A 20,928-nucleotide genomic window follows, 5' to 3' on the forward strand; every position below is an offset into this window, starting at 1 on the left:
TCGCACACCCGGCTTCGGTTATTGTGTGCACATGTAATTCTAACTTCGGTATGGAAACATGGGGGAATTGACATATTCTACGTAGTATAGCATTACTGCCGCTAGCGTATCTAGATCTAGATCCATGGCGGCTGTGTCTGCTAACATTCTCCCCATATCTCCACCCCACCCCCGTCCTGCGGGGTTGGAAAAGGGTGACATGGTGTGTTCTATTGACCGTTACCGTCCGCGTCAGCCTCCGTACAATCATGCCACACATCCACCTCGTCTCCTCCTCCTCCTCCTCCTCCTTCATCCACATCCACGTCTCCCCTCTTCTCCGTTCCCGTCTCCCCCACCCCCATGGGCGGGACAAGATCAAAGACCCCCCTCACACTCCTCCGTTTCGGCGACGAGGCCGACAAAACCGTATAATCCCGCCTAGGATCCAACGCAAGGGTGTGCCGTCTCCTCACATACGTATGCTGTCGATGCTGTTTCGCCGTCGTGGTCGCGGCGGCGTTGTGGTTTCTACTACTACGGTCACCCGAATCCCCGACCAGGTGGTGGTGATTCGCATCGTTGAAGCGTACACTCAAGACACTCGATGGTCGCGCCCGCCTCGGGGACGGCGGCGTCTCACACCCACCCGGACTAACCACAGCCTTGTCGTCTCCGACATCAACATCAACATACCCCTCCCCCTCATCCCCCTCCAGGATAGTGGGGCTGCCTACCACACTGCCCCCGATACCGCTCCTTGACGACCGCGTCGAGGCTGTGCTGTTTCGGCGGCGGCGGAGGGAGGCTGGGCGGGTGCGTGTTTGAGTGCGGGAGGGTGATGGCGGTCCTGTGTATAGGCTGATGAGGTCCGTGAGGGGTTGAGGGGAGGATATTGGCGGTGTGGGTTGTGTTGTGTTCAGGTTAGTATCAGGGGAACCCTCCTGTGGTGGCGCTTGCGTATCACCAGCCGGTGCATCGTCGCCTGAAGTGGAGACGGCAGCCGCCGACGAGATCCGTGGCGGGATCCCGATACGCGCGGGGACCGAGACCGAGGCGTGGATTGGCATGACGAACCTGCTGGCGTTGCTGGGGGGTCTGATAGCACTCGAGAGTCTGCGGAACAGGATGCGCGGTTGTGAGGAGCGGAGGGGGATGAGGAGGGGGAGGCGACGCGGGGGTTGTTGCTGTTGTTGTTGTGGTTGTTGTTGTGGATGTGGGAGCGTGTGGTGTTGTTGTTGCTGTTGTTGAATGTCGGATATCGAAGAGGGGGCAGACGAAGCAGGCGGGGCAAGTTTCAATCTTCCAAGACTGGCGCGACTACTCCTCCGTCGGACCGTACTCCCCTTCTTCCTCAGCACAACCATATCGCAGGCACCCCTACAATCGGTTACAACATGCCTCTTCAATCGCTCCCTAGTCCCCATCCACCCACATCCAGGCACTTTACACCTGACAACCAACCGATCCACCAGATGCTGCACCTCCTCCGCGGGTCTTACGTTCTCGGGGGCGATCGGGGCACGGCAGAACGGGCACGTGTTGTGCTGCGCAAGGGCGAGCCAGCGCCAGATGCAGGCGGAGCAGCAGACGGTGAGGCAGCAGGTTACGCGCATTGCGCGCTCGCAGACGTCGGCGCAGAGGGGGCAGGTGGCGAGGTCGCGGGGGGTGAGGTGCGGGTCGGTTGGGGTCAGGGGTGCGATGGTGACGTCGGTGTTGGCGGCGGGGATGCTTTTGGGTGGGGTGATTAGCAGAAGTTCGGGGGTTGCGGTGCCTGAATCTGTGATAGTGTGTGGCGTCCCTTCCGTTATGCCATGTCCGTTCTCATCCACAACCTCGTCCACAAACGGCTCGACAGCACCGCCCTCCGAGTGTTGTTGCAAATCTACCCCGCCCAAGTACGTGAATCGGCGCCGATTGACCTCCTCCCTCGTCGGATTCGCGAGAGACGACATCCGCGGTGAGATGACCACTGCGGTGGGCGATGGGCGGGGTAGCGTCTGGGACCCGCGGCGGGCGGAGGTCGGTGGTGGGACGCGGGAGGATGGGGCGGGGAGTGTCATGGCGGTTTGGTGGTTTGTAGTTGACCCTGGCGCCATCAGGCCGGAGAGGAGGGGGAGTGTCACTGGTTTCTGGACGCGGTCCGGGGCGGAGATGGGTAGGATGGCGGTTGGTTGCGGTGGGGATGTGGAGAAGAGCGCGGCGAGTGGGGTGTTGTCGTCTGAACAGTCGCTGGTCCTGCTAAGCATCCCGGCTTCGTCTGCTACAACCAACGACGTAGTCGATACCGGTAGAGTCATATCCGTAGCCTGAGTCTGTGAGAGTGTGAGTGATCCGTTGACGTGGTCCGTTGAGGCATCTCGATTGAGCAGAATGATTCCGTTCGCGAGCGGCGGTGACCGCTGTGGCATCGCACCGATTGCAGAAACACCGTTCGGGTCAAACGTCCCAGATATGAGCAACTGCTGCTCCGGTCGGCTCGCTTCGCCAATATTCTGCAACGTCAGGTCAGTTGAGGTGCTGATCACAGGTGCCGAGTGTCCCATTTGCAGCAGCGTTTGACCGTTGGCATACAAAGGGCTCCCTAATCCCACCTCGGCAGACTGAGAGCGAGCCATGTCGACAGCAACGGCCGCCGTGGGCTTCTTTTTGAACAGCGACGGCTTCGATGGTAATCGCTTTTCCGGAAGAGGGAGAGGTAGTGTGCCGGCTACGATATCTGCGACGGGCAGTTTGCTCGCCATTCTGACCGGAATGGGGACTGCCGATTGCACGGGAGTGTTACTGACGCCTGGGGTTGTGGAAGCAGGAGGTGACGACGCTGCTGCTGGTGCTGCGACAGATGGAAGCGGTTTGTTGATGTTCGCACCGAGCTCATTCCGCGGGGAATAGTTTCGTGGTGGAATCAAAGGTGCGCTTGTGGCTGGGAATGGTGGGCTTGCCACTACTGCCGGCTTCGTAGTCGGACTTGCAGGAGATTGCTCATGAAGCGGCGGTGTCTGCTGCATCTCCGGCGGTGGTGACAAGGGCGGAGTAGCAGCGGAGGTAACCACAACCACATCCCCGTTCTGCAAAAGCAGCTCCACGGACTTCTCCGGCTGCGACGGTAAATGTGCCCCCGTCACTTCTGCAGTCAAGGTCTGCCCGTCACCCATAGGAATGTACACCGTCGCAGAGCTGGTACCATCCGGGGCATCAGACACCTGCACGTCGAACGTCCCCATCTCACGGACCTGCGCCCCATCTGCACTGACGATCGTCGCGGACATTGTGGTCGTGATATCATCTGTTGCGGGTGACGAGGCCTGCTGGTGGGGCAGGTCTATGCTATTCGACCCATTCAGCTCGATGATTGGCCCGTCATCGCTCTCCGTCTGCGTCTGCGTCTCTTCGAGACTGCTGTGGGCGGATGACATCGTCTGGTTCCCTATCGAAACGACGTCGTCGGTGGTCGTATCCACCTCGTCCGTTGCTGGAGACCTACTTCTCGGCCTCCGTTTGACTAGCTTCAAGCCGCGACGTAGTGTACTAGGGGACGGCGGTAGGAGAGTGGACGAATCGTCTTCGGGATCCCTTCGGCTTTTAAGGCCTGTGGGAATTTGTATGGATATGATCTCTGGAGACACCGAATCCCGCGACGCTGGGTCGCACTCGAACGCATTGCGGCCGGCTTGCGGTGCGACATGCTGTTCCTTTAAGCCTCCTGACTGTGAAACTCCAGTCGGGTCGGTATCGGAGTCTGTGCTATGGCGCCCGTTCAGTCTTGGCCGCCCTTCCCGTTCGTTCTGCATGACTGTTGGTCACGTCCCTCCCTTCACCTTCGACCCCCGACGGTGAGTTCTCCCAGTTGCAGCCAGCGGAGCACCGCAGTTGACACCTTTCGTTTTGCGGGAGCCGCTTCCACTTCTATTTGCGCCTTGAGGGAGGGAGTATGTTCCCACGCGCTGTACTGCAACTTCCGGGTACCAAGTCTGTAGCGAGTCCAGTGGGAGGGAAAAGGGAGAGCACAAAAACGCGCGGCGGGAAGAAAGAGAGCGAAAAGGGAACCCGCAACAGCAACAGAGAGCAACGCTTGGAGAACAACGACAGGCAGGCACAGGAAAGGCCCTTGCTGAATGCCAACAGCCCTCGCTCGCTCTGTCGCTATGGCCGCCACAAAGGACTTGTCCCGCAAGCTCAAGGGCTATGACTTCTACGAGAAAATACTCAAGAGCCCAAAGCACATTGTCGCGCCTATGGTCGACCAGGTACCGTACGGGAGGGAGGGGGGCGAGGTGTTTCGTCTATGTTGGAGGGTTGAGAGAGAAGGGGTCCCTAACAGGGTGTCATCCTTCATATTTTGGTTTCGCCTGTGGTTTTTTTTGCAGTCGGAATACGTAAGTGGGCGGTGACGACGCTTTTCCATTCAGTAGTTTAGTGGGAGGATATCCGCTAATACCTCCTCTTCTCCACCGCCAGGCCTGGCGCATCCTCTCCAACCGCTACGGCGCGCATCTCTGCTATACCCCGATGCTCCATGCCCGCCTCTTCTCCTCCCCCGACGGCAAATACAAGCACGAAAACTGGCAGACCGGCCCCCACGACCGGCCCCTCATCGCCCAATTCTGCGCGAACGAGCCCTCCATCCTCCTCGCCGCCGCGAAGCTCATCGAACACGAATGCGACGCGGTCGATATCAACCTCGGCTGTCCGCAGCATATCGCCAAGCGGGGCCGGTATGGCGCGTTCTTGCAGGATGAGTGGGATCTTATTGCCGAGATGGTGAAGACCCTGGATGAGCATTTGGCGGTGCCCGTGACAGTCAAGATTCGCGTGTTCCCTGAAGTGGAGAAGACGATCCGGTACGCCAAGATGATTGAGGCCGCGGGGGCACAGTTGTTGACGGTGCATGGACGGTTAAGGGAGCAGAAGGGGCATAAGACGGGACTGGCGGATTGGGAGCAGATTAGGGCGGTGAAGCAGGCGGTGGGGATTCCAGTTTTTGCGAATGGGAATATCTTATACAAGGAAGATATCGATCGCTGTTTGGAGGCCACGGGCGCGGATGGGGTTATGACTGCGGGTAAGACCCTTCGTTTCCTCCTCTTCGGCATTCGCATCCTATTTTGACTTACGAATGGTTTTGAAGAGGGAAACCTATACAACCCAGGCATATTCACCGGAAAGCACTACGCATCCTGGAAACTCGCGGAAGAGGTAACGTAGCATCCCCTGCCCTCAACCACCCCGCCCGCGCCTTCTAACCCTCACACCTCGCATCTCGCTCCTTGCAGTACCTTGAAATATGCACCTCAATCCCCAACAGCTCCACCGTAAGCGCCATCCGGGGACATCTTTTCAAAATGTTCAAGCCTTGGTACGCTGCCATCCCCTCCCTCCCTTTTCCCCCTTCCTTTGGCCTTTCGCTCCCAAACTGAAACTGTGGTATCTAACCCCCACACGATTATCGTAACAGCCTCCACGAACACCCCGACCTCCGCACCGCCCTCGGCAAAGTCCCCTCCCTCCAAGGAATGATCGACTGGGTCCAACAAATCAAATCTCGTCTCCTCGTACGTCCGCCATTCCCCACCTCCCCACCTCCCCACCACCATCTAACACCCCCACTCCATCCCCCCCGGGGCTCCACAGAAAGTCTCCCCCGAAGAAGTCTACACCCCCCCCTACACCCTCTCCCCCGCCGGCTACCGGGTCCTCCCCACATGGTGCCTGCAACCCTACTTCCGCGTCGACGGCACGCTCAAGAACGCCGACGCGCCCGACCGCCTCGACGAGGAGAGTAAGCAGACGACCATCCAGGCGGAGGAGCTGAGTAGGGATGAGGAGGTCATTGCGGTTCATGACGGGAATGCGGACGCGGAGGGCGAGGGCGAGGGCGAGCAGCAGGCGAAGAACGCACGCAAACGCGGTCTGGACCCGGAACCGGGGGATAAGAATAAGGGTGCGTTTTAAACCATTCTCGTGGTGTGTGAGGTCCGTTCCCCCTTCACACTCACACACACCCATCTGACTCGCTTGTGGTTTCAAACGGGGTATTAGCCCGCCGCACCACAAAAAAACCCGCACCGAAACACCCGATCTGCACATCCGCAACCTGCGCCAACGTCGCCTCGCTCAAATGCGCGTTCGGGTTCTGTAAAGGCTGTTGTCGGAGTCTCGGGCCTGGCATGGATCGAGCGACGAGCGGGGCCGGTGATGCCGCTGCGGTGCCCGTGCCCGTGGGGGATAAGGGTCAGGGGGCGGAGGGTGAGGGGGAGAAGAAGGAGGCGGTGGTGGTATGTACAGCGCACGGAACGAAGAAAGCGGTAGAGCCGGCCGAGGCTGTTTAGATGTAGATACAAGGGGGGGAAAATCATCCATTTTGGGGAGGCTGCGTTAAAGTGTAGGTCGTAGTGTAGTTATTTATTTATATTTTTTTTGCGTAGAGAGGAAATGGAAGAGCCAAGTCTAGCACGGTTGCATCTTTCCCATTGGGGGACGGATATAATACGCCTATGGATGCTGTTTGAGTCCACGCTGCTGTGTAATCTATCTACGGTCTTTCTACCTATGTGTCTGCGGAATGGCTGTGAAGCGAGATCTGGGTGTTTGACCGTCGGTGTGTTGAGTCGAGGACGGAACGTGATTGAGAGGTAACGATCTCGTCAGGCGGATGTCACTGCGTCCTCCATCCATCGTCGCTCGGACCCCCTTGACCCGATACGAGTTCGTTCATATCTCAGGATGTGTAATGATGTCCATACCACACCCTCCCGCACCCGTCTCACCAGACCAACCAATGTCACTCAAAAGATCGGAAATCAAGCAGGGGGGCATGTGTCCTCTCCTAGGACAGATCGGCAACAAAGCATTTAGGGTCATGTTGTCGGTCTAGGAATGTGTCGACAGGTAGTCCGACTTTCCAGTCGATATGCCCGGCGCCGAGGAACATGATGGGTGGCTAACGGAAAACCCAAAAGCAAGATCAATCACCACACCCATCACCACACACGTATTACACAGAGAGCGGAACTTACATCCAATTTAGTGATATTCTCCGTAAGGATGATCGGCACCCTTTGCAGCATCCCGAATGGACACACGCCGCCCTTTTCGAACCCGGTCAAGGCCTCGTTGCTGGACTCGGAGGCGACGCGCATGTTGAAGTTTTTGCGGGGTTGTTCGCGGCCTTCTATATGTATATGATGAAATGAAAGGAGTGTAGGTAGGAGAATGGAGGAGAATGGGTGGTCCGGCTCTGATAATGGAGAACTTTGAATCCTCGGCGATTGTCTCGCGATCGCTCGCAGGAACGATTGGGGCGAGCGAGAACCTAGGATGCTGCAATTATGGCCCGCGTAAACGACCGCGGATGGTCACTGCGGCTGCTGGCATCAGATGCGTTTCGTCCTCGCCGGCTCTGCGTGCATCCCCGCTCGTCATCAAGCCACCCTCAACACCATCCCCTCACGCCCGTAACCTTCCGTCCCGCCCCCCCTCTCACTCCCAAAACTCACCCTTATTCAACCCCCCACTCAACCCCTTCACGAAATTCCCCAATCTCTGCGCATTCAATTTATCCGTATATTGTACACACACGGCATAAAACCGCGAATAAAGCGGGTTCAGCTCGTTTACACCGTCGACCGGTTTGTATTTCGTGTTTTCGAATAGGATTGTTTTGCAGAGGTGGGAGGGGGAGGGTGCTGCGAGGCGGGTGCTGGGAGATCGAAAGGAGGGAGAATGTGAGCTTTTTGAGCATATGCTGGGATATACAGGTAGTGACGATGTACTGTACGTACGCCCGCTTCTCCAAAGGCCAGTCATAATAATCGCTTTCGACATGTACGAATCGGGCGACGTCGCGTAAATTCAGCGCTTTTAATCCTGCTTCTACCTGTAAGAATCGCGTCGGGGATTTTAACGTTTATTGGGTTGCATGAGGTGATACTACTGTGCGAGACTCTTACGCGCAGGACGCCGGCGGGAGCGTCTGGTGGAAGTGTTTCGGTGCGTGGAAGCTGCAGGTGGGTCTGGCGGTTGGTTGTTGTGTCGAGGGATGGGCTGGGTGTGGATGCGGGGGGTGTGGCGTCGGTTTCTCCTTGCTGCGGTGGTGGTTGAGGGAGACCTTCCTCCGTCGTCGGTGGGTCGTTGTGGTGGGTGTCTTCTGCGGTAGGCATCATTGCCTGGGGGGCTGCTGGTCGCCGTGGGAAAAAGCAACATGGGACGTCGAAGCAAGCAAGTAGTATTAGATGCCAGCCTCGCCAGGAGTCGTCAGCGCGCGTGTCTCGCTCTCAGTCTCTCTCCGGTTTCCGCGCCCTTCGGAACTGGGCTTGCAAGTTGCAAGGAAAACAACACCCCGCAACAACTGCAACACTGACTCCAACGGACTGCGACCGACGACAGCTACCCCCCCCGCCAACCAACGACAACCTTGCACATCCGCCCCACTTCCGCCCGCCCCCCACGAGCCCCCACAATGGGCCCCCAACCCCTCGGCCTCACCCGCCGTCTCCCCTCCCCAACCTCCCTCCGCCGCCCCCTCATCATCCTCACCCTCCCCTTCCTCCTCTTCACCTCCGTCCTCCTCTTCGAACAAGGCCGTTGGCTATGGCACAGGCAGCGGAGACTCAAGGAACTCCAAGCCCGTTGGAGCGAATCCGACTCGATACAACTCGATGACCTCGACACCGACGAAGGACTGGAACCAGCCAACCCCGATGAGACACGGCAGGCGGTCGCAATAACGAGGGGTGGTGGCGGATACATGAAGAGGATATACACGAGCTTGAGCTTTGCGGGGAGATTTGTCAATCCGTTTTGGGAGTGGAGGGATAAGAATGCGACGAATGTGTGGGAGTATTTGAGGTGGCAGTTGACGCGGAAAAATAGGAATGGGGTGCCGGGGGATGAGGTGAGTGAGTGAGTTAGGAGGGAGTGTGGGTGCGAGTGGAGTGAGGGAAGGCGTGAGCGGAGCGAGCGAAGGTCTTCGAGAGCAAAGGAGCGTGGGCGAAGCGAGTTCCTTGCGCCCAAGGCGCAATACCCCTAAGCATGGCTATTAGCGAGCCTCAGCGAGCGAAGCGTGCACTTTCTGCCCTCCGCCAACCCAATATTCCCGTCGCGAGCGGAGCGAGCAGGGCATCGTTTCATCCATCAACCATCAACCAACCGTCCATCGCTTCGCTTACACATTCATTCCCTTTTAGGTATTGGCACAGACGTTACCAGTCACAACGCCCGATTTCCACCTGCTCAACACCTTCCACACCCTCCCGCCCCCCTCGGACTCCACCACCCCTCACATGACAGTAACCTGGTTCGGCCAATCGACCTGCCTCGTCCAAATGGACGGCTACAACATCCTTACGGACCCGATCTTCAGCACGCGCACAATCGGCAGCTGGTTCGGGCCCAAACGGTTACGGCCGCCACCGTGTAAATTGAGTGAGCTGCCGAGGGTGGATATTGTGCTGGTTAGCCATGATCATTATGATCATTTGGGTATGTTGATTGGAGTGAGGGAGTGAGTGCATATTTTGGGGATGTGGCTTGATGGGAACTGATGCTTTTTTCGTATAGATCGCGCGGTGGTGAAGGAGTTGGGCAACTCGGTGACATGGTATGTCCCGTTGGGGCTTAGGGGATGGTTTAACGGGCACGGCGTCACCAATGTAAGTCACCCAAGCGAGTCGCTCAAAACTGCGCTGTTTATACCCACACTGGCAAAACTAAGCCCCACCCCTTCCCTCTCCAGGTAATCGAACTTGACTGGTGGCAAGAACACACCCACACCTCTGTCTCCCCCACACAACCCACCCTCCTAATAGCCTCCACCCCAACCCAACACTGGTCCGGCCGCCACTTCTTCGACGTCAACCGCTCCCTCTGGTCCTCCTTCATCGTCAAAGGACCCAGAGAATCGCTGTTTCATTGTGGGGATACGGGCTACTGTGGCGTTTTCAAAGAGATCGGGAGGAAATATGGGGAGGTGGGGTTGGCCCTTTTGCGTGAGTATTTTACGTGTTTTCGTTCATATTCGCCGAACTGTCGTCATGTCTCGTTTTCTGATCTTATCTTCTGATTTTCCTGGTCTTTTTTTTATAGCGATTGGAGCCTACGAACCCCGCCACGTCCTCCACCACCAACACATCTCCCCCTCCGAGGCCCTGCAAATTCACACAGAGATCAACGCGACACATACCGTCGGCGTGCACTGGGGAACCTTCATGATGTCCGATGAGCATTACCTAGATCCGCCAAAAGTTTTGGAGGAGGGGAGGAGGGAGAGGGGATTGAGGGTGGGGAGTGTTGGGGTTGTTGGGTTGGGAAGGACGGTGAGGGTTGGAGGGGGGATGTTTTGTGCGGATGTACCGGCGGAGCAGTCTATACCAAGCTGATGAGGGGAGATGGAGAACTTGGACGTCTGTGCCTGAGCGGGAGGGGGGGAGTGTGGGTACGGGACAGTAGAGGGATGTATGTATGTGCGTATGTAGGTAGGTGTCGGTCACTTGTTGATAGAGGGATAGATAGTGGAGGAGGTTCATTGGGCGTACATAGCATGCGGAAGGCTTTTAGGTAGAACACATCACATAACATGATATTTATTCGGGCAATTCAATAGATGTTCTCCATTCTCAGTTTAATGTGCGCTGGTGTATGACGTTCGAACGATGGTCCGTACACGCATAGAACGTTTCCTCGACTGTACTAGCCGACCCACGTCCCCATATCCCCCCACGTCTATCGTTCTTGTTCTAACTCCCAAATTGCTTCGACCGATGAACCTGTCTCCTGAACCGCACCCCGATCTGCTCCAGCACGTGCGGCGGTACCCGCAGCGATGCGGATTCGCAGTCTTGGAGGGAGAGTTTTACTGCGTTCATTAGGTTGTTTGAGCTAGTGGAGACAGAGGGGGGGTGTTGGGTGGTGTTAGTGTTAGGATTGGACTGGGGCCTGTGAAGCGAAACATATGGGCAGACACAGGGAAGGGGGGAAAGGATCACTCACCAAGCAATCAACAACCGATCCTGATCCCTATCCCCCGGCGCACTCGCCTTCACCGCCGCCACGATCCTCAACTGCTGCCCGAGCGTCTGCACGCGATCCAGGGTCCCCAACAACGTGGCCCTCAGCCTCTTATCCGGACACACACCCACCACGACGCCCGCGGCTTTCGCGACATTCGCGGCCTCCACGCCTATCTGCCCCGCGGCGGCTATAAACTCCTTCTTTGTGGATGGGTGGGGCGAGAGGCGGAGATTGGTGTGGTGGGTCGACAGCGACGACAGGGAGGCGGACATGTGGGTGATGGCGGTGATGATCGGGTTCTGTGCCGCGGAGAAGTGTGACGAGGCGACCAGGAGTTCCTGCGCGGCGGCTTTGATGGGGGCCGCAGCGGCTTCTTCGGAGCTCAAAAGCAGGGGTTGCGGGGCGTTGACGATGAGATCCCCGCCGTCGTCGGACTCGTCATCGGCTTCCGCGACCACGTCCAGGGACGCCGCGGACCGCCAGAGAGAGGATTTGTACGCCGCGGCCCGGTCGCGCATGGTGACGGCGTCCATCGCGTCGGTCATCTCCTGCGCGCGCTGTCGGAGTTCGGCGCCGATGTTGTCTTCGGAGGCGTCGATCGTGTCCGTGCTGCCCCTGCGTTCCGCGGTGGAGGTGGTAATTGTTAGCGGAGGCGGGCGGGCCGTCAGGTCGTCCCCCGGGGCACCTTTGTGGGCGCGGAGGAAGGAGGTGAAGTCGGTGAGGGAGGTGGTGAGGTGGGAGACGATGGAGGCGAGCTCCGAGGCGGCGTCGAGCGGGTAGGCGTCGTGGAGGCCGAGGAGGAGTGTGGCGGAGTTGAGGAGGTCTGGGATGCCTGATGAAAATTCACAATATATTTGTTTCGTCAATACCGTTATCATCTCAGCCTTCTTTTGAATTCATCGTAGGTGTACTTTACCACTCTGAATAACATGGATCTTCCCCTCCAATTCCTCGCGATAGGCCGGGTCAGCGGTCCCCTCGACCTCCTTCTGCGCGACAGCGATAAACTGCTGTGCGGAACTGACGAGCAGCGCGGCATGTTCGTGGGTCGCAATCACATTGCCTTGGGCGACAACGGTCGCGAGGCTGCGGGCATGGTGTTCAAAGCCGCTTTCTATTACCCGGAAAAAGAAAAGAGTGTCGTCAGAAAACCTGGTCCGCAGCTTGGCATATCCAGCCAAATTTCTGCAGATACTCACTACTCCCCGAAATCAACTCCTCAGCCTCAAACACCCCCTCCTGCCCAATAACGACCCTCCGAATCTCCCCCACCGCCTCCTCCCACGCCTTCGCAACACCCGCATAATGCTCCTTCGTCAACACATCCGCCGGGTTCTCCGCCAACATCTTCGCGGCGCCAATGTAGGCCGTACTGAGCCCCTTAATCCTATCCCTCGCGATCCGCAATTCCTGCGTCGTCTGCGGGTCCGACGCGCTGATCTTCTCCATCGCTTCGGTGACAATGTGTTCGAGGGCGGTGGTTTCGGCCGCGAAGGCCGGGAGGGACTCGGTGAGAGGGTGTGGATCACCGACGGACGCGGCGGCGTGGATTCGGTTGATGACGGTGCCTTTTGCATCGCGGCTGGAGATGTTGCCAATGATACTGCCGGCGTCGCTGATGACGGCGCGGTTGAGGGCGGTTTGGAGAGCTGTGGTGCGGTCGTTGAGGGTGTCGATGTTTTGGCGGGTGGCGAGTTGGGCTTGGGAGTGTTGCTCGCGTGCGTCTGCGTCGTCGTTGGAGAGGTTTTGAATGGATTTGGCGGCGAGGCTGGGGAGGGTCTTTTGCGCCTGTTCAATCTCTTGGCAGATTTCGTTTATTTGGGCTCGTTGCACTGAGTCCCGGACTTTTTCGCCCACGTCTGTTATTTTGAGGGAGATGGAGATGTGAGTGAGGTGCATAACATTGAGGGAGGACGGGGAGTTGGTACATACCATGGGCATGATCCACAATCGCAGCCGTAGCCTTCAAATGACTCTCCACAGCCTTCTGCACCTCCAGCCTATCATTCTCCTCCATCACCCCGCCCCCAAGCGCCCTAACAACCTTCGGCAGAATCTCCTCCCTGAGCGCCTTGCTAACCTTCCCATAATCGCCAACACCCACGACTGCATGCCCCTCATCCTCCGTCGTAAACTGCACCACAATCTCAATCTCCCCGACCGCGTCCGTCAGCCGATCACACGTATCCACAATCGACTGTTTCGCCGCCTCGCTCCCCGGATTCGTCAAGCTCAACTTGCACGCGTTGATCAGCACGGGCGACTCTTTCGTGATGCTGCCTATCGCGGCGCGCAAGCGGGTCTGCAGAACGAGGTACAGCAGTTCGGCGACGCGTTTGTTGGTGAGCTGCGCGAGCACGACGATGGTCTGTGAAGCCTGCGCGATGGTCTGCACGTACGCTTGGGTGCCTTCGGGCGGTGGGGAGCCTTTGGCGATGGAGGTTAGGAAAGTGCGGAGGAGGCTGCAGGCGTTGAGGATTTTGCGTACTTCGGCGTCGTCGAAGACGGAGAGCACCTGTGCGGTTGCGGAGAGGATGCCTTTGACGGATTCGAGGAGGTCGCGGCGGCCTGAGGCGGAGTACGGATCGGTGACGAGATCGCCGGTGGAGGAGACTAGGAGCTGGGCGGCCTTTGTAACTGTATGGGGGAATAGACGTGATGTTAGTTGAATAAATCCAAAAAAAAAGTGTTTATCCAAATGCACAGGCAGTTTCAAACTTCAGTAGTTACGCACCATCGGCACACGCCCTGGGCATATCCGCCTTCAACTGAGCATCCGCGCTCGGCTGCGCCTCGATCTTCCTGCCCACGCCGACCAGGTTGGCGATCTGCGCCTCCACTCCCGCCGCGAGCGGGGAGAGATTAGGCATAGGGGTGCCTTCGGTCTCGGCATCGGATACGATTACGATGAGGGATGAGACGGCGTCGGCGAGCGGCGCTAGCACCGCTTTGCTGGTGTTTGTGTGCATGGTCCTGAGTTGCGGTGTTGTGTAGCCTATGCGGAGATGCTCTGTGGGGAATGTAAGGAGTGAGCAGCTCCAGAGGGCCAATGAACCTGTTGATGAGGAGGAGGCTGGATGGTTGCGGCTGTAATTCTGTTTTTCAGCGCTAAGGAAGGGTTGGCCGTGCAACTTGGAAAAAGTGCCGTCCAGATGGAACTCGGCGCCAAATGCGACAGCGCGTAGCTCCGCCCAGTGACGCGTTGTGTCGGTTTTCTTTCGGAGAAACGCGCAACAGAACGAAGATACGGCAGCCGTGGACATCATTGAGATCTGCTTCAACATATGGGCATGTGAGAACGGGCCGCAAGCAACTTCACACAACTTTAGGTAAAAGAATGATGCGATCTAGGAGGTGGGATAAGACGCACGGACATTTCCTTGTGCCATATTATGTCAATGTCCAAATCCCGACTAAGCCCGGTACATGCTTTATAGAAAAAGGCGTCCGTGAAACAGGATACCTGTCCCGCAAGCCATCCCACCAGAGAGCGCCGTCAACCTCCCTTCCCCCCCAACATGTCCTATATCCCAACAGCCCTCCTAGCCGACCTATCAAAACTAACGACCCAAGGCCCGACACCAGTTGCCGCCCCTACGAGAACCACATCCACCCGCGCCCGTACATTCTCCCCCTCACATGTGGACGCCCTCTCCGACACACTATTCGCAACTTCCCCTCCCGCCAAACAAGCAACGGCGTACGGGTCGCCAGGGAGTCCGGGTCCGGCACAGGGCGCCCGATCCGCTCTCCAGTCCCAAGGCGGGGTGAAACGGCAGTACACAGCGACGAGCCAGAGCCAGAAAGAGAGAGACAAAGTGAGCCGGCCCGTGACGAGACAGGGGGTGAAGGATGACCTGGCGTTTGTGTATGAGCCGCCGACGGGGGTGAGTGCCGGGCTGGGCGCGCTGGCGGCTGCGCGGCCGGGGAGTCGGATGGGGCCGGTTGATGGGAACACTGCCTCTATGATACCACCACGAACGGATGCTTCGCAGGGGAACGCGGATGAGAATGCGCCGCGGACGAAAGATGATATGATCGGGCAGCTGCTAGAAGGCCTCAACGTGGTTGCGCCCAATGTGCAGGATGTAAGCTCTCTCCCCTACGTTGCCTCACAACGCCGTTTTCGCAGTGATCCCTAAAACGAGCCCCCAATGTGTAGGACACCCCCGAAGAGATTGCGATGCTGCAAGGCCCGATGCGACCCGCCACACGGAAGGAGGTCGCACTCCTGAAACACACCATGCAAACCCTCGTCAAAGAGGTCGGCGCGGACATGGATACGGAGTACCCCACCGAGATGCACGCGTTCCTCGGCATCATCCAAGAAGAGCAAAAGATCTACGACGCAGTCTTCCAGGAGCTTATCCGGCAGGTGACGGTCAACATGATCGAGCGCGGGGAGGTGCTTGCGGAGATCAGGAATAGATATGCGAATATGTTCACCAAGATCCCCAAACATGTCAAGCACCTGCATATGGAGCTGGTCGCGCAACGGAAGTTGAACAGAAGGCTGACGTTGGAGCTGCTGCATTCGCGCGAGACGGTCGGGGAACTTATCCGGGACTTGGGGATCATCCGAAAGCATGATATGGATATCACGAAGAAGGCGCAGGACTCGCAGGAGAAGCTCGTCTCCGTGTTGACGCAAAGCGACAACACCGAGGAGATCCTGGAGGAGTACCATAAGCTGTACCGGATGCAGCGGGACCGGTTGGAGGACGCGGTGCGGATTGCGGAGCAGGAGAAACGCATGTGGGTGGACGCCGCGACGGCGCTGGCGTTGCGGATCGGGCAGGAGCATGGGATGACCGATCTTGTGTTGCTGCAAAAGTACGAGCATGCCCGGTTACGGTGCACGAACCACATCACGACGATCCTAGCCAACACCAACGACTCCCAACTCCGCGCGCTCGAAAAAAAAATCGACGAGTGGCGCACGAAGCTGCTTCGGCTGTCCCAGTCCGTCGTCGAGGAGGACCAGCACAACATCGAGACGTTGGCCAAGATGCAGCGCGATATGGATATGGTGATGAAGAATCTCGAGGCGAGCGATTCCGGGCCGGGGGACCCACTCCTCGAGAACGAGCACCCGTTGGTGAAAGCGATCCAGATCCATGACGTGCAGAGCCTCGCGGACCATCTCCGCCGGTGGGTCGAGAGCGTCACCACCGTCGCGATCCGGTTCACTTCCGATCGGGATGTTGCGCTTCAAGAGCAGATCAGCGGGATCCGCCGAGAGACAGAACTCTGGGTCGAGGCGTGCTTCAAGCTGCTCCGCCGCAACGAGCGGAATACGAATGGGAGGGATTATGCGCCGCTCAGCGAGTTTTTGAGTCGGATTGGGGTCGAGGTGCAGGAGTGGCTGAATAAGCTCGAACAGCGAGTGTCTGGCGACGACGGAATAGCCACGCATGTGATTAGTTTGCAGAATCAGCTGGAAGATAGGTAAGGCTCGCCATCACACTATTCGTTGTTAGTTCGTCGAAACACTTGAGCTCACTTACTCTTCGCAGATACACGACTTACGGCGCAAAAGACCTCTCCAAACCCCTTCCAACCCCCGACCGCCAAGCCCTCTGCGACGCACTATACGCCTGGACCTCCCAAATCGGCAAAAACATCATAGGTACATCTCAAATCCCAACTCCCTTCACGCCCACTCTCAGATCATTCACCCCCCATATGTTCCCCCCGCGTTAGACTCCCTCTCAAACACAACCGAAAAAGAACAACACAAAATTCCCCTCCACGTCGAAAACCTCCTCTCCCGCCTCTCGGACCAGTTGAACACCGATACCGATGTCAAAAACGAAGGTACGCCCCCACCCCCACCCCCCCATCTCCCTCGCCCCACCTCCCCTCCCCTCCCCTCGATTAAACTCATCATTTTTATTTATCAGAAAACATGAAACTCCACACAAACATAACCGCCTGGACAGTCCAACTCCTCGTGCGCGCAGGCAAAGAGCGCCCCTCCGAATCATGGGACCACGCCTTCTCGCAGCTTCTGCAGGATCTGGCCGCGTTCAACATCAACCTTCTACGTGATTGTGCCGAGGTTGAGACGATCGGTGAAGATAACAAAAACTTGCAAGATTCTGTGAGGTGGGGTGATATGCCATGAATGATGATTGATTGGGATGATGAGAAACTGATGTGCTGATGGCTCTTTTTTTGGTAGGAGTTATTGCGATCACTGGACAACGGTCGCGAAACGGTTCCTGCAGAGCGAGAAGAAGAATGCAACGGAATTGTTTGAGCGCCCCGTGGTGCCGTTGAGCACGAGGCTGAATTTGGAGGATGACGAGTCGTGACACTGTTTTTTGTGTAGGGGAGGTGGGATGTAGGCTGGTACTTGTGTTTCAATCTTGAATGGTCGATGTCCGATGATTCATTGGGTATCAATTCCATCATCGTACTCTTTGTGGCACATAACTTTGGGGTTCTGAGGGGGGTGGATGGAGAAGGGGAATCCAAGATTTCAAGATGCTGTGCATGGGATCGTGGTCCGAGTCTCCAGTTGATATCGCAAAATGTTTCTGCGTGCTGGATATGGCCCCGTCTTTTTCCGCGTGGAGATGGAGATACCCGTTTAACCCGTCTAATGGGGTATGTGTAGCTGCTGTTCAACGCCAGCTTGCGTGTGCTATATCATCGGTCGATGTTACCATATGGTTTCCAGGAGTTCATCGTTGGATTGTTTATCGTGGTGCTCCTTTTGACCTTTGCTGTCTTAAACTAATATGAATGTTCTGCTGTGGTTCTTGGCAATCATCATATGTATTCGCCGTCGTGGAATATACTGTATAAATCGGGACCTAAACAACCCACGCCGTGCGTAAAATGCGTTCCGAACATGAAAGCTACGAAACGGAAGCTACGCTAGCTACAGCCTTAGTAAACCATCTCACATAAAGATCCCTAGAAAACCCCTATCCTCCGTCGCACACCCGCCTTACAAATCATCATCATCCCCATCAAGCACGATAGGTTGCTGCTGGCTCCCACCAAACGCCAACCTCGTCTGTCTCGTCCTGGTGCTGCTGGAAGCGGCGGCGGGGGCGGCAACGGCGGCGCGTTTGGGGGCCCGGCCGGTGTTGGTGGATGCCATGGAGCCGGGGAGTTTGCGTTTAGCGGTTGTGGGTTTGGAGGAGGATGGGAGGGGATCTTCGTCCACGATGGGGTCGTCGTCGGTGTCTTCGATCACGGTGGCGGCCTATAAATATGTGGAGACGTAAGCACCGTCCTAATGTAATGGAGAGAGAGGGAGGACAAACCTTCCCACGCCCTTTCCCTTTAGCGGCGGTTGACGCTCCGCGCTTTCCTCCCCGTCCTCTGGTGGCTGCGCCCCTCTTCGCAGCAGGTTTTCGGGTGGTTGGAACCTCGTCTTCCTCCAAGCTGTCTTCCACGACGTCCATGTCGTCATCATCGTTTCTCCGGGAGGCCGCGGGCTGTCAACGCAGGAGTCAGCCACGTGCATGTCATACATTGAGAGGATTCCCACTAGACGTACCCTTCCACTACGCGTTGCCGAAAGCATCTCGGGTTTGTTCCTTCTTTCCGCGCTTTCCGCGGCGAATTGGTCAAAGCGGGCCTTTTTCTCCCGCTCGATCTTCAGGATAGGAACGTAAGCTCATACTCATGGTCCACGAACGACCGAAGCCAGGAATAGCCACCTCGTCTTTGATCTTATCGTCGTCCTCGGTGTTGGACGTTCCTTTCAAATATGTTTGTGTTCGTACTAGGGACTCTCTCACGAAGCTGCCGTGTGGGGTTTGCGTCAACGACCATCACGCGATAAAGAGTTCTAGTTGTCCGCCTTCAAACGTACTCTTTGATAGCATCCTTATCATCCTTCTCCACAAACATTCGGACCGCATCCCCAAGTTCATTCTCCGGCAAGATATCCAGATTTTGGGCTGTGAGGTATTCCGCAACCAGATCTTCGACCCTGAAGTTCTCCAGCCTTTCGGGGAGGAAGGCGTCCATGTTGATTGCTTCTTTCTTCTTTCCTGTTGGGGTTACCCGGTCAGCACTAACCCAAGTCAACAGTATGATCTAGATTCATACAAGCATACCTGCACCTCCCGTTTGCGCGCGCTTTCTGTAAAAATGTAGGATGTCTTTCGGATTGGCGACGCGGTTGACGTACAGTTGCCCGAATCGTTGGGGGTTGAACGTTGTGAAGCCTCCACTATACTCAACCTAGAATGCGGCTACGTTTGTACCACCTCTTGTGTTTGCGACAGATTTCCCTCTGCAGTACCTTCAGCCTAACCAATGGCTTTGGCCAATCCTTCTCGGGCACATCCGGGTTTAACTCGAGCCAATCTTGTAGTGCTGAGTCGATGTTGTGTTCGACCTGCACACCGCCAGCAAGTCAGTCCACATACGTCAGGCATTCGGAAGACCTTCGTACAACACATACCCGCTCTTGCAGGAACTGATTGACCATTTTCTCATCCTTCGGCCTGAGGTCCTCGATGTCTTGAAGCACCACGTCGTCCATGATGAATGGTCGCACCGTCCTCAAGCGCACAGGCTCTAGGTTGAAGTCTGAGCCACTGATTCGCAGGATAGCCACATGTCTAGACGAATGGAAGTAAGGATACCGGAGTCATGACCCGCGACCGTACACTGACGTACTTTGGGACAGCTTCGCCTTCGCAGAGCGATGTAGCAACAGATGATCCTGGTTGTGTGATGTAGAAGTCTTGGGCCGAGTTCTGTACTGGGTGGACCAAGCATTCGTGTTCATGACCCCATAGGATCAGTTGCAGAAAGTCATCCAAAAAGTTTTCCGGAATGTAGTTGTTGGGACCGTGGGCAACTCTGTAGACAAGCTCGTTAAGATCGATTGTCCTTCTTCCTTCCGACGCACGTCCTACCTGTTCTGATGTATGACCAGCATGTTGAACCAGTCCTCAGTGCCCTCACTCGGCCGAAACATCTTCACTTTCTTCTTCTGAAATGTCCTGTTCAGCCGCTCGTCCCGGACGTTGCCAAGACCGTACAGCGCCAATTTGCTTTCGCCCTTCCGGAGTAAGATGGGTTTGATGGTGATGTCGTCCACCTCCACCTGCTTTCCAAAATAGTTGACCAATCCTGCGGCGCTAAGGAGGTCTAGAGCACATAGACTTCCGTCCTATTAAAAAAGAGTTCAGGAATGAACAAGCGGAGGAGAGAAATGACTAGGTCCCTACCCCTGATGGATCGTCATGGTTCCCATGTATCGAGAAGATCGGCATTCCGACATTGTAATTTGGATCCTCATAGTTTACAGTCCCAAAACTACGGACGCAAAGAACGTTAGGCTTCATGATCCTTGGCATATATCCAACCAAAACCTTCCGATAGGTACCCGTTGGAAAAGTTCTCTTTCGAATCACTCAGGAATTCAACGGGACATGGACGATCCCCCATACAGTACTTTCTCAGTAACGTCATCGTTTTGTGCATACACTTTCGGGACGGTTTATTGTCGTGGAAGAGGTCTCCTCCTAGAAGAATGAAGTCCACCTACGAAGCACTGCTAATAAGTGCTGACTCCTGCTAAAAGGTGCTATCTATGTACATACTGCTTGTTCTTGAGCCAACTTAAGAATTTCCTCGAACGTCTCAAAAGAGTCATTTCCTCTTATCGGGTCCTTCTCGAGGTAGCCAATATGGTTGTCGGTAGCGACCAAAATTTTGAAGGTGTTTGCGTCCGCATCTTCAACAATCTCCGCAGCCGCTTGGACTGGGGTTGCTGGCGGTGGTGGTTGTTCGACCGCTGCTACCTCGTCCTCCTCCTCCTCCACGACGGGAGGAGGCTTCTTTGCCTGAGTGGGCCTTCGCCTTGAGGCCGACATGTGCTGAGCTTGCCAAGAAGCAGGCTGATAGCATAACAAACGCGCGGGCATAAAAGTCAAATCCTCTGATACCCCAAGTATGCGCCGT

The 20,928-nt window shown here is 56.6% G+C and overlaps 7 protein-coding genes across 7 annotated transcripts; 3 read left to right on the plus strand and 4 right to left on the minus strand.

Annotated features, from left to right (window-relative positions):
• Nucleotides 1-15: 15 nt before the first annotated feature.
• On the minus strand, nt 16-3,968 carry EV422DRAFT_579699 (uncharacterized protein). Its single transcript, XM_053073324.1, has one exon. It carries the CDS (start codon nt 3,768-3,770, stop codon nt 210-212), a length of 3,561 nt encoding a protein of 1,186 aa, XP_052923854.1. The 5' UTR covers nt 3,771-3,968; the 3' UTR covers nt 16-209.
• EV422DRAFT_125583 (dihydrouridine synthase-domain-containing protein) lies at nt 3,720-6,470 on the plus strand. Its single transcript, XM_053064710.1, has 7 exons — nt 3,720-4,355; nt 4,438-5,041; nt 5,108-5,175; nt 5,253-5,335; nt 5,435-5,531; nt 5,611-5,920; nt 6,019-6,470. Exons 1-7 carry the CDS (start codon nt 4,095-4,097, stop codon nt 6,306-6,308), a joined length of 1,713 nt encoding a protein of 570 aa, XP_052923855.1. The 5' UTR covers nt 3,720-4,094; the 3' UTR covers nt 6,309-6,470.
• EV422DRAFT_125553 (uncharacterized protein) lies at nt 6,409-8,268 on the minus strand. The gene is made up of 6 exons (XM_053064709.1): nt 7,929-8,268; nt 7,761-7,851; nt 7,476-7,678; nt 6,996-7,147; nt 6,527-6,919; nt 6,409-6,471 (listed from the first exon to the last, which is right to left on the minus strand). The coding sequence occupies exons 1-5, from the start codon at nt 8,179-8,181 to the stop codon at nt 6,806-6,808; spliced, it is 813 nt and encodes a 270-aa protein (XP_052923856.1). The 5' UTR covers nt 8,182-8,268; the 3' UTR covers nt 6,409-6,471; nt 6,527-6,805.
• Nucleotides 8,269-9,260: 992 nt separating this feature from the next.
• On the plus strand, nt 9,261-10,355 carry EV422DRAFT_498309 (beta-lactamase superfamily domain-containing protein; the record flags this gene model as incomplete). Its single annotated transcript, XM_053068008.1, has 4 exons — nt 9,261-9,459; nt 9,538-9,629; nt 9,713-9,965; nt 10,063-10,355. The coding sequence occupies 4 exons, from the start codon at nt 9,261-9,263 to the stop codon at nt 10,353-10,355; spliced, it is 837 nt and encodes a 278-aa protein (XP_052923857.1).
• Nucleotides 10,356-10,548: 193 nt separating this feature from the next.
• Nucleotides 10,549-14,160, minus strand: EV422DRAFT_535946 (Vinculin/alpha-catenin). Its single transcript, XM_053070793.1, has 6 exons — nt 13,721-14,160; nt 12,919-13,623; nt 12,186-12,845; nt 11,903-12,100; nt 10,966-11,818; nt 10,549-10,854 (listed from the first exon to the last, which is right to left on the minus strand). Exons 1-6 carry the CDS (start codon nt 13,953-13,955, stop codon nt 10,713-10,715), a joined length of 2,793 nt encoding a protein of 930 aa, XP_052923858.1. The 5' UTR covers nt 13,956-14,160; the 3' UTR covers nt 10,549-10,712.
• Nucleotides 14,161-15,229: 1,069 nt separating this feature from the next.
• EV422DRAFT_551113 (uncharacterized protein) lies at nt 15,230-17,113 on the plus strand (the record flags this gene model as incomplete). The annotated part of the gene is made up of 4 exons (XM_053071812.1): nt 15,230-16,434; nt 16,503-16,615; nt 16,690-16,803; nt 16,890-17,113. 4 exons carry the CDS (start codon nt 15,230-15,232, stop codon nt 17,111-17,113), a joined length of 1,656 nt encoding a protein of 551 aa, XP_052923859.1.
• A 603-nt stretch (nt 17,114-17,716) lies between these two features.
• Nucleotides 17,717-20,840, minus strand: EV422DRAFT_599448 (DNA repair protein rad32; the record flags this gene model as incomplete). Its single annotated transcript, XM_053073660.1, has 13 exons — nt 17,717-18,205; nt 18,267-18,440; nt 18,503-18,601; nt 18,666-18,750; nt 18,821-19,001; nt 19,068-19,194; nt 19,256-19,351; nt 19,418-19,577; nt 19,636-19,821; nt 19,878-20,134; nt 20,193-20,280; nt 20,351-20,508; nt 20,568-20,840. The coding sequence occupies 13 exons, from the start codon at nt 20,838-20,840 to the stop codon at nt 17,945-17,947; spliced, it is 2,145 nt and encodes a 714-aa protein (XP_052923860.1). The 3' UTR covers nt 17,717-17,944.
• Nucleotides 20,841-20,928: the final 88 nt, after the last annotated feature.

Source organism: Fimicolochytrium jonesii, assembly GCF_025526975.1.
Source record: "Fimicolochytrium jonesii strain JEL569 chromosome Unknown EV422scaffold_19, whole genome shotgun sequence".
NCBI lineage: Eukaryota > Fungi > Chytridiomycota > Chytridiomycetes > Spizellomycetales > Powellomycetaceae > Fimicolochytrium > Fimicolochytrium jonesii.

Excerpts from the sequence above, each read along its gene's own strand:
- EV422DRAFT_579699 (XM_053073324.1), bottom strand. The coding sequence starts at position 3,770 with ATGCAGAACGAACGGGAAGGGCGGCCAAGACTGAACGGGCGCCATAGC.
- EV422DRAFT_125583 (XM_053064710.1), top strand. The coding sequence starts at position 4,095 with ATGCCAACAGCCCTCGCTCGCTCTGTCGCTATGGCCGCCACAAAGGAC. Across the intron at positions 4,356-4,437 it reads TTTTTTTGCAGTCGGAATAC|GCCTGGCGCATCCTCTCCAA; the intron begins GTAAGTGGGCGG and ends CTCCACCGCCAG. Across the intron at positions 5,176-5,252 it reads CCTGGAAACTCGCGGAAGAG|TACCTTGAAATATGCACCTC; the intron begins GTAACGTAGCAT and ends CGCTCCTTGCAG.
- EV422DRAFT_125553 (XM_053064709.1), bottom strand. The coding sequence starts at position 8,181 with ATGTTGCTTTTTCCCACGGCGACCAGCAGCCCCCCAGGCAATGATGCC. Across the intron at positions 7,852-7,928 it reads CTCCCGCCGGCGTCCTGCGC|AAGCAGGATTAAAAGCGCTG; the intron begins GTAAGAGTCTCG and ends TCTTACAGGTAG. Across the intron at positions 7,679-7,760 it reads TGGCCTTTGGAGAAGCGGGC|CACCCGCCTCGCAGCACCCT; the intron begins GTACGTACAGTA and ends TCGATCTCCCAG.
- EV422DRAFT_535946 (XM_053070793.1), bottom strand. The coding sequence starts at position 13,955 with ATGCACACAAACACCAGCAAAGCGGTGCTAGCGCCGCTCGCCGACGCC. Across the intron at positions 13,624-13,720 it reads GCCCAGGGCGTGTGCCGATG|TTACAAAGGCCGCCCAGCTC; the intron begins GTGCGTAACTAC and ends TCCCCCATACAG. Across the intron at positions 12,101-12,185 it reads GGAGTTGATTTCGGGGAGTA|AAAGCGGCTTTGAACACCAT; the intron begins GTGAGTATCTGC and ends TCCGGGTAATAG.